The following is a 12,500-nucleotide window of genomic DNA, read 5'->3' on the forward strand; positions in this document are numbered from 1 at the left end:
AAATAAGTTGTCACACACTCCATGGAAACTTTCAGAGAATCCACAAATAGTGGCTTTCACATGGTTTTGTTACTTTTTGCAAGTTAAGAAAAGCAGCAGAGGAGACAGCATGTCTGATAATTTAGTTTTTCATCTGATAATATTAGAACATGTCAGTAATGTCTGAGGGGCTTTTATAAACACTGTATAACTAACACTACTGGAGAGGGTATGAATTACACAGAGGCTTCTGGGGAGCCCAGTTATTGGGGGGGGGGGGGGGGGGCATTTTGCCTTGGCCCCCAAAATGTCTTGAAACCCTGGGTGTGTGACTGAGTTTTGAAGGTGATCTGAATTGTATCAGATGTATAAATATTACATGTGTATAACTTATTGTTTTTTACTGGTAAAAACGTGTAGTGGAGATAAATCTACCTACATTTTACTTTTCAACACTTTGTTTTGTTTTCTTGTTTTTATTGAACTATTTTCCTGTCCTGTCTGTCTCTCATCTTCCTGCATCTCCTCTTAATTCTCCAGAAAATCTGTTGCCTGGATTCTTACCTTTTCACCTCATCAGTTACTTTTGAGCAGATCAAAGGGATCTCCTGACCGAAAAGCTCAGAGTGCGTTTTCGATGCTGCGTGAGGTGACATCACCACAGCACAGGTGATGAGCTCCGCAGTAGCGCGCTTCAGGCACAAATAAGACAGAAAATAGAGAACATGTGCGGACATGAACGATCGTGTGCTAATTATAGTTTTTTGGTTGCGCCACTTTGAGAATGGACCGTGCGCTGGAAGCAGCTGCCTGGATCGCTGTGCAACAATGCGGAACCGGTTCGCAGCAGCGCAAGTCTGCCGGCTCTCCCTCGCGCTGATCTGCGGCTCTCCCTCGCCCTGATCTGCGGCTCTCCCTCGCGCTGATCTGCGGCTCTCCCTCGCCCTGATCTGCGGCTCTCCCTCGCCCTGATCTGCGGCTCTCCCTCGCGCTGATCTGCGGCTCTCCCTCGCGCTGATCTGCGGCTCTCCCTCGCGCTGATCTGCGGCTCTCCCTCGCGCTGATCTGACTTGCTCTGGTCTGCGCGCAACGGCGGGCGGGAAGGGGGGGCGCTTTTGGAAGAGTTGTGCGACACAACGAATCGATGACGCAATTCGTTGCCAACGCTTTTAGTAATCGATTTTCATCGAATTTATCGATTCGTTGTTGCAGCCCTATATATTGTACATACATATATATATATTATACATACATATATATATATACATATATATATATATATATATATATATATATAATTAAAAGTTATATTTCCCACCAGTATTAAACACAAACATTTCCTGTCCACTGTCGCTGCATGCTTGCTTAGTATGAGGATTGCTGTAAAGACTCTGACACTAGTCAGTGACTCGATGCAACCTGCTGGGCTCCTTATATAGGAAACTTTTTTCTGAATGGCTTAATGACCTGACCTGTGTTTGAGTGTTTACTGTGTGAAGGTCCTTGAGACGACTCTTGTCGTGATTTGGCGCTTTATAAATAAACTGAAATGAACTGACTTGAATTAAAAGTGAGCATTTCCACAGAAATGAATAATAACATTTTTCTGTTTACAGCAGGGGGAGGGGAGGGGGAGACGACGGGGGAGGGCTGCATGAAGCAGGGAAATTGTAAAGAGGCAGAGAATTTGCATTAACTTTGATTATACGGGCGTAATTAGTCACAAACTTCATTACTCATGAGCAACCCCCTCCTTGCTTTTACTGATACTATCAGGCTCCATCTGACCACTTCTTTTTTTCATGTGATTGCTCTGCAGCTTAAGAGCGTTACAGCAGCCCTCAAAGGCAATAAAACAAGTTTTCCGTACCTACATCACGCACCACCTCGGTTGTCATGGTTACCCATGAAGTGCCTCAGATAGACAGGTTAACATACGTGTACATCCATCCACCCATTTAGGGTCGTGGGGCATTCATGCACAATACTCATAAAGTAGTTTGCATTCCCATTTATGGAAGAAAGTGGGTGTGTAGAAGGTGATCCATAAACACCCGAGCACATTTCTGGGACAGGTGTGATTTACAAAGCAGGAACTGCAGCAGCTGTGCTCAAGCAGAGTTTTATAGGCTGGATTATAGATTGCATTAGTTTTTTCTTTGTTTATTTATGCAAAGTTTGATAAACGAGACAAAACCAGTAACAGACTCTGTCATCTGAGGACTGGCAGGATGAAAGCAGGCCAGCAGAACCGTTGGGACACCCCACCTGTACTTGCAGTGCAGAAGGGTGACCTGGTGCTGGTGAGCTCTTGCTCCTGGCGTGTTGACAACAACGGACAGAGACTGAGGTAGCTCCTCCTCGCTGGAGTATTCCACTATCATGACATAGTCCCCTGGAGGAATGGGATGCACGCGAAGCTCCACGCTGATCTGAAACAGAGGAACATAGATTAATTTACCCACTGGACCATCTGAACATCTCAGCTCTTTGCTGCTGCTCTTACATCAAACCCACTGCAGACGGCCATTTCTGGGTGACGGGCGGTGACCTTCTCAGCCGGGCAGGGACGTGGCAGATGGTTGTCACTGCGGCAGCTGGCGTCGATGCCATTGATGGAAGGGAAGGAATCCAGAGACAGATACTGGTACAGCAGACAGCTGGATGGATGGAAGGAAGTTATTGGATTTCTGTCCTCTACATGTAATCAGATTACTCCTCAATATTATCTAAATATTCTGTTGTGTTGTTGCTGAATATAGTCAAGTTGCTTGTGCTGTTTAGGGAAGGAAATACAGACTTTAGCCAATAAAAAAGTTTAAACCTGTTTGGTTTTTACTTCCTACCAAGCTGTGTCTGTGTGTGTGTGTGTGTGTGTGTGTGTGTGTGTGTTGTTACTGTTTAAGCTTCATTTATATTTCCCTCTTATTACACATGTATCTGATATGATGAGTCAAAGTCATATCAGAAAAAACAATAGTGAACAAAATGTTGTGGAGAAAAACTCAACAGGAAATCAGTTAAAAGGATATACCTCACAACATATAAAACTTGTCTCCCAGAGTTAGATAAGTGGGAACAACAATTTGTAACCAGCCCGGTCATTCTCCTGACCCGGCTGTACTCCTCTAGCTTTAGCTTAGCATAAAACACAGTAAGTTAATGGATCCAGCTAGCATTGAGAGTAAAAACTTCTTTAAAATCACTCCATGGTGATTCCACTTCTGCTTGGTGCCCTAAATCATTAGACTGACTGCAAATGAAAATAATTAGCAACACAAAGGAATCACAGGCACTTCTTTAGACTAGGGACTACTTTAGACTAGGGACTACTTTAGACTAGGGACTACTTTAGACTAGGTACTACTTTAGACTAGGTACTACTTTAGACTAGGGACTACTTTAGTCTAGGGACTACTTTAGTCTAGGTACTACTTTAAAATAGCAAACTTTTGACATTTCAATTACAAATGGACCTTATGGCCCTGAACTAGGCCGAGAATAAGTCCAAAGTGTGCTAAGTGAAAATTATGCAAGGTGAACTTTTGGACCTTATTTCACCACATTAGCAAGATGCTGTCAGGATCAAACTTGGATGGGATTTTTACTATAAACTAGACCCTTTCTACAGTACTTAACTCAGATCTCCTGGACACAGAGAAACTACAACGCTGTCGAACGAATGCTGAAATCAGGGGTCTGACCACATTTTTCTGGGTTCCATTTAAATTTGTGGACTCCATTCTTGTTTAATAAATAGCAGGCATTTTTTAGAGTGTCCCTGTAAAGACCACACATCTGTATCTTGTTTTGAGGCAGACCGCTGGACCCAAACAGGTGTCCTTTGATTGATATGGGAATTATTTGCCATTTCCCGGACAAATGTAGGGAAATTGGCAAATTCCCATTCGACGGACATATGTAGGACAAATGGCAATACTTTGCCATAAGACAGACAAATGTAGGACAAATGGCAATACTTTGCCATTTAACAGACAAATGTATAGGAAATGGCACTTATTGCCATTTGACATACAAATGTCAGGAAAATGGCAAATTGCCATTTGACAGACAAATGTAGGGGAAATGGTAATACTTTGCCATTACCCAGACAATTGTAGGACAAATGGCATTACTTTGCCATTTAACAAATGTAGGGGAAATGGCACTTATTGCCATTTGACAGACAAATGTCAGGAAAATGGCAAATTATTGCCATTTGAAGGACAAATGTAGTAGCCTGACAAGACAGACTAAATGTATTATTTAGGCTGGCCACGCTCCATTGACGGCTGTCTTTCAAGTGATCTCCGCATTCCACTGGACAATGAATGTGACACACTCTTGTTTCACTCTGTTGCATCATCCCACCCACCAGGCATACAGAGTGCCCTGATTGGCCTACAAAGAGGATACAGCTCTGTGATTTGTTCACTAAGCAGACAGAGCACTATGATTGGCCCACCATTATGGACCAATCACAGCGCTTTACGTGTTTGAAACCCCTCTAGAGAGCTAGCCAGAGAGCCAATGGAGGGTGCCTAGACCAGACTTTGTATTGGAAATGGCAATGACTTGCCATTTGCCAGACAAATATAGGGGAAATGACAATAATTTGCCATTTCACAGACAAATGTAGAGGAAATGGCAATACTCTGCCATATGCTAGACAAATGTAGGAGAAATGGCAACTTTTTGCCATTTAATGGACAAATGTAGGGGAAATGGCAATAATTTGCCATTCGCCAGACAAATGTATGGAAAATGGCAATTATTTGCCATTTGCCAGACAAATGTAGGGGAAATGGCAAATTACCATTTGCCGGACAAAGGTTTGTCACGTTTTCTGCATTTGCCCGACCTCGCCCGATCCATTACCCCGACGCTTTTGCCATTCCACATACAAATGTCGGGCTAGTGTCAAAACGGTTGCCATTATCCTCACATTTTGCCATTTGCCATAGGGATTTGCCATTTGACGTACAAATGTCGGGGAAGTGACAAGTCGGGCCATTGGCCTGACAAAAGTCGGCTTTGCGACAATTTTGCCACTCAGTTGGCCCAATCTCCCCCTGGTGGATCGGGGCGGTACTGTGCCAATTGCCCTACGCCCCCATTGTAACTTTGGAAAATCGCAGCGCGGCCCCCGGGGGCCCCAGAGACACGGACCCCGGAGCGCCGGGTTGCCCCCGGGGCCGGCTGAGCGGCCCCAGCCCTGCCGGATTTTTGGGGCCCTCGGGGGCCCGAACAGGGCCAGTAATGCGCGGGGACGGGGCCGCTCGCCGTTTCCATTGAGTGTAGGGCGAGTGTCCCCCGGGGGCCTAAGGGAGACTAGGGACTACTTTAGACTAGGTACTACTTTAGACTAGGGACTACTTTAGACTAGGGACTACTTTAGACTAGGTACTACTTTAGACTAGGGACTACTTTAGACTAGGGACTACTTTAGACTTGGGACTACGGGAGACTACGTACTACTTTAGACTAGGGACTACTTTAGACTAGGGACTATGGGAGACTAGGGACTATGGGAGACTAGGGACTACTTTAGACTAGGTACTACTTTAGACTAGGGACTACTTTAGACTAGGGACTATGGGAGACTAGGGACTGCTTTAGACTAGGGACTACTTTAGACTAGGGACTACTTTATGGTAAAGCAAAGCTGTAAGCCTCCACTTAAAGGTGCAAGGCAGCTCTCTCTCTCTCTCTCACACACACACACACACACACACACACGCACGCACGCACGCACGCACGCAGACGTAATTAGAAGTGCATCTCCAATTTTTCTTTTTTCCCAGGATTTTTGATGAACATGTTCAACAGAAAGACCTCCGTTTAATTTTTAAAACATGACTCATTCAAATGGCTGGGATGTCATTGCTCTGCTCTGAGAAGACACACACGCACATATATTGTAGGGTCTCTGCAGAGCTATCTGAAGAGTCGTGAAGAGTGTTTTGATGGTCTGAACACATTTAATAAGCCGAACTCCTGCCGTCCATCCGCTGTAGATGTAATGGTTTCTGTGTTTCATGGCTGCAGGGGAAACGTGGGTCCGTCAAAGTGATTGATGTTGGATTCCAGGAGCAGGTATCTGGTGATGCTTTGCTTTTGTTACCTTTATTACCTTTGTGCAAAATGGACCGGGATGGGCCAGGAAAGGTAGAGCAGAAAATGAGAGGTTGAAAAAGAAAGCTCTGGCCACAGATGCATGTTAAGTCTGGCCTGTATGTTGCGACCATTTTGGAAGAACCGGTTCAATGTGGAGATTTTGGACCAGTGCAATTGTCTAAGGTACAGTGCTTATGGGTAAAATGTCAGAGTATTAATTAGTCAAAATGTCCTCAAACATCCGTCATCCACAATCTGGCACGCGCTCCATGAAGGACTGCATTTTGTGCATCACCGCCGCGAGACGCACTGGGCGTCACCATCAGCTCAGGCAGAGGAGAGAAACAAAGAGAATCACATTTCAGTAATGGCTGACAGCAGCAGCAGACCAACCAGTGGTTAAATGCGCCGACAGACAGGTAGATCCATGGAGGAGGAGAGTGGAGAGGCAAACAGAAGATTCTGAGCAAACACGAGAGATTAAATGTCAAAAGAGTAGTGTGCTTCCCTTGAAAGTGGGCATGATGTTGGAGAAAAAAAACAATGTTGTGGTCATAAACATCCAGCTGCTGCTGATCATGAGACAGATGAGATGATAATTGTGATCTGGATCAGATTTGACAGCAGCCATGATGATCATTTATGAAGTTTCTTGGTAAATTCATAAAACTTCTGGCTTCTATTGTCTTTGCTTCATAGCCTTTCAACCACTAGTGTTATTATTGGTGTTTATATGTAGGAAAACAACCATATATACTGGCCCAAGTCTGTCCAGTTTATAACATATTATAATCACAGCACCAGTTGTTGTGATAGTATATACAATACTTTCATCTAGCCTGATGGATTCCTGCTCACAACAGGATCGATGCTGAAGGTAGAGGTGAGCTCTCCTTGTTAGTTGCTGCTGACTGAAGCGTCTCAAAACCGAGGCTCATCTACGGCACTAGAAGATCTGCGTGGTCGGACTGTTATAGGTTCAGCTCAGAAGCAGCACAGCATCACATGACCTCAGTGAGGAGTTTGCATCCAGAACAAGGAGATGTGTGCGTCTGAAAAGGCTTGTGCCCTTGTTGAACGAGGCTGTTTATTTAATGTCTGTACTAAGTTACAAACCTAAATCCCACTAATGATGCACTCATTTAGCATCCCCCCCCCCCCCCCCATTAGTCTCAGGTTCAGGTGATGATGGTGTCTGGCCTATTTCATCTGATGTGCAGGAGGCACGAGTAACAGGATTAAACATAATCTCAGTTTATGCAACATAAGCACCGATTATAGCAGCAGAACACACATATTTAAATTATATAGGAAAGAAAAATGAAGCTTTTATTTAGTTGTTTTACACTTTTACATCAGTAGGCGCCCAACTTGACTCACTTTTAGTGTTTTGTGTGAAGTAGGTGCTAACCTGGCATGGTTTCAACATCCTCGGCCTGAATTATTGTCCCAGTCCACCCCTGCTTGTGTGCAATCTATATTAAACAGTACAGTCCCAAAGCTTTGGACTTCATGTTTATGACTAACCAATCATGAAGTGGTAATAAGGACGCTGCAGCAGTATCTACCTTTGGCTGGCGTCTGAACCAGAGCTGTAGCTGCAGGGCTCACTGACTCTCATCTGCAGGATGGGAGCTTCATAGTAGGCACTGGGCAGCAACACCAGGTAGTCCTGAGAGGGGCGCATATCAGGTCCGTCTTTAGTACTTTGTTACAAACATTGCAGCATTATGACCGCGTCAGTCTGGTGAGTAAACAGTACAGGCAGGACCCCCCCCCAACAGCCCAGAGGTGTGGAACGTACCAGCAGGATCCCCTCAGCCTCTATAGTCACAGTCCAGGTTCCTGGGTTCAGAACAAACGGCTCCACAAAGTTGTTCTGAGGAACGTTGACGAAGGCCGGCTGCTCACTGGGAGCAAAGAGGATCTGTTTGGACTGTTCCGAGCCTGGAAACAGAGATTAGAGAGAAAGAAGTCCTAATCCAGCGCTGGTCACATGACAGCAGCAGAAATGACTAGGCCCTCTCTGGGTTTTCCTTATCAGACCATAATAAACTCATCTAGTCTGGGTTTTCCTTATCAGACCATAATAAAGTTATCGAGTCTTTCTCAGAACCTCGTGTGGAAACACTGCCGCCACCACGCTGCGTCTGCAGGACTGGAGAGGAAACGCCAGCCTGGAACCACTTACCAGATTATTTAATAATCTTAGTGAGCTCCTCACAGAGAAACACAACTCGGTCTGTTTTTCTAAACCAGAGGTCAGACCTGAACCATTCTAGAAGCTGATTAAGCCCGGGCCCTCATTCATTAAACGCTCGGAGGATGATTCCTAAATATATTCCTTAAACGTAGAGCGTTCGTCCGAACGGTCAACATCTGGGTTTATGAAACGTGCGGTGGCCACTCGTACGCACATTCCTCTGCACCCGTCTGATGATAAATCCCACCTGTGCCCGTTCTACCGCTGCAGGCTTTCACATGCATGGTCTGAGATTCTCTTATATTAGGAACATTTCCACTCAGAAGTACAAAATGATGAATACTACAAACGAGTATATTAGTTAGATCCGTGCATAAATACGGTTGATAAATGAGGCCACTGGTTCAATGTGTTGAGTAGCACCTAGAGCCTGGGCGTATGTGTGTGTGTGTGGGGGGGGGGGGGGGGGAGTGTGGACGGGGCTCAGACTAGTCTCTGGTCTGAGAGCCTTCTGCTGTCCCAGGTCTCAGCATGTCTTCACTGGCTCTGTCCTTCCTGGAGAGTTAGAGCGGACCTCACGGTAAAGAAAAGCTCGGTAGATTTCTACTTTCATAAGAAGTGGATGTGAGTCACAATTCTGCCAGCCTAAGCTGGGAAGTGGGAGTGGGGAGTGACACGCAGTGTTGCCAACTCCCCCTGATAGAAAGTAGCTGAAGTTGACCCAGAAAGTCACCCAGATGTCGCCAGGTGACGCCACATGCTAATTTACATATTGATGACGTCATCACGCCACATTGGAGTTCATTTTCTCCGTAGAATCTAAAAGTAATATATATATATAGATATATAAGATTTTAAAAACATGGTCTTTTTAGGACTAAAAGGGAGGAAAATAAACTATTTTATGTGTTAAAGTTATTAATTAGTATGATTAAAATGGCCCAAATTGCTTTGATATGTAAAATAAATTCAAAAAGTATAAATAAGTGACATTAAGACAGATATGGTGTGGTGATCCAAACAGTTCTGTTGTAGGATAGAACTCGGACCTCCTGCTCTCCTCATTCTCACTGACATTTTCCTAAAAAGCTGGTTTATTTTTTTACACCTCATAGTTTCTCAACTTCTCTGTTGTGTATTCTCTCCGTCGTCATAATAACGGCGCACCGAGCAAAAGGGAGCGAGTGTCTCATAGTATAACCATCCCTGTGTCACTGAAGGAAATTCAGATGAGCCACAGAGCTGCGTGTGTAAACGGGACGGTAGTTTGAACTCCCGTTGACTTTATTTGCCAAATGCCGGAAAAACCAAATGACGGCTGCAGAACCAGAGATGGCAGGTTGACGCCTGAGCAGTCTCTAGTAAAAGCGTGAGCCTGCAGCAGCAGCAGACGGAAATCGCGGTCTCCAGCTCTGCAACTGTACATTTTTGTCTTTGGCGAATCAGCCCGGCCGAAAACGGTTAATGATTGGTCAGTCCTCGTGCACATGTGCAGATTATCGTTCTCTTTCCTTACTCCTGGAAGAATGTTTCAGAGTGCAAATGGTTTCTTTGTTGCTAATCTGTGGGGCTTATCTACAAGAAAGTTCTACAGAAAGTAGAAACGGGTCCTGAGAAATGTCGCTAGGTTTGTCGCTAGGCGCTGTTTTTTGGGGGTGGGGGGTGTCATTGAGGGGGTCCAAATGTCGTTAGGAACAGCGACAAAGTCGCTGAGTTGGCAACACTGGTGACACGACGACCTGCTGTCTCTACCAGGGACTTACAGTTACCACAGTAGTGACTCCAGCTGTCCTCTTTGACCGTCACCCTGCCCCGGACATCAGAATCACCCCAGTTGACATATCGCAGAACCACGCGGAACAGGTCTGGAGAGCTGACAGAGACCCACACCAACACTTTGGACTGCCGGAGCAGAGGGGATGATGGATGGGTGGACAAAAAAGAAGAGCCAGTCAGGGAGGACATAACAAACAGAAGTCAGGTGATGCTAGAAGGTAAAACAGGTCAGATCATCTATAACAACCACAAAGACAACAGGAGGTGAGAGAAGAGAGGGAACACGCTGGTGAAGAAGGGAGGAGACCAGACACAAATCATCTGAGTTTAGAGGAGTCATCCTCAGCCCAGAACAGGCATTTCTCTTTAGAGTCCAGATATCTGGTCCACTTCCTGGTTCTACAGCAACCAGGAAGTTACTCAACACCTTCAGAGTAACAGGGAAGTGTTTCTTTAACCCTTTGGGCCCTATAGGCCTTTTGCTGCTACACCCTTTTGTCCCCCAGTTAGGCTCGTTAACAAGAAAATACTACTACTAGTTCAGCCATTTGTGTGTGTGTGTGCGTGTGTGCGTGCGTGTGTGTGTATGTGTGTGTGTGTGTGTGTGTTCTTGTACATACTGAGGACCATTTTGACCATTTTCCCTACAAAGTGAGGACATTTTTTGGTCCTCACTTTTTTAGAAGCATACCGGAAGCTTACTGCACCGGTTAGAGGTGTGGTGTGGATTAAGTTTTAGTTCAGGTTAAGGTTAGGCATAGATCAGCGTTGGTTATGGTTAGGGTTGGTGAAATCACAAAAACGAATGGAAGTCAATGGAGGGTCCTCACTGTGATAGAAAGACAGATGTGTGTGTGTGTGTGTGTGTGTGTGTGTGTGTGTGTGTGTGTGTGTGTGTGTGTGTGTGTGTGCGCGTGTGCGTGTGTGCTCTGTCTTCTCGATCCCCAGAGAGTCGTGGAGGATGGCTGCTTATACTGAGCCAGGATTCTCTGGAGGTTTCTTCCTGTTAAAAGGGAGTTTTCCTCTCCACTGTCGCTGCATACTTGCTTAGTATGAGGATTGCTGTAAAGACTCTGACACTAGTCAGTGACTTGATGAAACCTGCTGGGTTCCTTATATAGGAAACTTTTTTACTGATTGGCTTAATGACCTGACCTGTGTTGGAGTGTTTACTGTGTGAAGTGAGACGACTCTGGTCGTGATTTGGTGCTACATAAACAAACTGAACTGAATTGATAGGGAACCGGTTCTGATTATATCAAAAGAGAAATGTCTGCTTAAACACAAACCAAAAGGACAACTCTATTTCATGCGAGCCAAGCTCAGACGATCCACAGACAATCTACTTAAATAAAAATTTGTTGGAGGGACTCGTTGGACTCCAGGTTCTACCTGTATGGGGGACATCTCAGCATAACCTCTCCAGCTGAAGTCTGGAAACTCTAGAAGGCTGTACCCAAATCGGACCGGTCGGCCATCCAGCATGGTTCCTTCCTCAATCTCAAACCTTAGATGATGGAGGTCTGGGAAGTAATGATCTGGACGAGGTCTGTGGAACAGCAACAAGCATGAGGGAACCGTCCCAGGTTCAGCTGTTCTCCTCTACCCATAGAAGGTTCTGGAGACTCATGATGGAAGTAGTGGTAGTAGTAGTAATAGTAGTACTGGTGGAAGGAGTGGTGGTGGTGGTGGTAGTAGTAGTAGTAGAAGTACAGGTGGTAGCGGTGGTAATGGAAGTAGTAGTAGTAGTAGTAGTAGAAGTACAGGTGGTAGCAGTGGTGGTGGATGTAGTAGTAGTACTAGTAGTAGTAGTAGTAGTACAGATGGTAGCGGTGGTAATGGAAGTAGTAGTAGTAGTAGTAGTAGTACAGGTGGTAGCAGTGGTAGTGGAAGTAGTGGATGTAGAAGTAGTAGTAGTAGTACAGGTGGTAACAGTGGTAGTGGAAGTAGTGGATGTAGTAGTAGTAGTAGTAGTAGTAGTAGTAGTACAGGTGGTAGCAGTGGTAGTGGAAGTAGTGGATGTAGTAGTAGTAGTAGTAGTAGTACAGGTAGTAGCAGTGGTAGTGGAAGTAGTGGATGTAGTAGTAGTAGTAGTAGTAGGACAGGTGGTAGCAGTGGTAGTGGAAGTAGTGGATGTAGTAGTAGTAGTAGTAGTAGTACAGGTAGTAGCAGTGGTAGTGGAAGTAGTGGATGTAGTAGTAGTAGTAGTAGTAGTAGTAGTAGTACAGGTAGTAGCAGTGGTAGTGGAAGTAGTGGATGTAGTAGTAGTAGTAGTAGTAGTAGTAGTAGTACAGGTGGTAGCAGTGGTAGTGGAAGTAGTGGATGTAGTAGTAGTAGTAGTAGTACAGGTGGTAGCAGTGGTAGTGGAAGTAGTAGTAGTAGTACAGGTGGTAGCAGTGGTAGTGGATGTAGTAGTAGTAGTAGT

General features: G+C 45.2%; 1 protein-coding gene across 4 annotated transcripts in view; it reads right to left on the reverse strand.

Moving 5' to 3' along the window:
- Positions 1 to 12,500, reverse strand: part of lama5 (laminin, alpha 5) — a 154,729-nt gene that overhangs the window by 70,740 nt on the left and 71,489 nt on the right. For all 4 annotated transcript variants that reach the window (XM_054745619.2, XM_015967344.3, XM_054745621.2 and 1 more), the window contains 6 exons: positions 11,468 to 11,624; positions 10,063 to 10,201; positions 7,901 to 8,043; positions 7,665 to 7,768; positions 2,486 to 2,639; positions 2,248 to 2,411 (listed from right to left, as the gene is read on the reverse strand). In XM_054745619.2, coding sequence (XP_054601594.1) covers positions 2,248 to 2,411; positions 2,486 to 2,639; positions 7,665 to 7,768; positions 7,901 to 8,043; positions 10,063 to 10,201; positions 11,468 to 11,624 — 861 coding nt within the window. The remainder of the gene's footprint in view (positions 1 to 2,247; positions 2,412 to 2,485; positions 2,640 to 7,664; positions 7,769 to 7,900; positions 8,044 to 10,062; positions 10,202 to 11,467; positions 11,625 to 12,500) is intronic.

The sequence above is a fragment of the Nothobranchius furzeri genome, chromosome 15, assembly GCF_043380555.1.
Source record: "Nothobranchius furzeri strain GRZ-AD chromosome 15, NfurGRZ-RIMD1, whole genome shotgun sequence".
Lineage (NCBI taxonomy): Eukaryota > Metazoa > Chordata > Actinopteri > Cyprinodontiformes > Nothobranchiidae > Nothobranchius > Nothobranchius furzeri.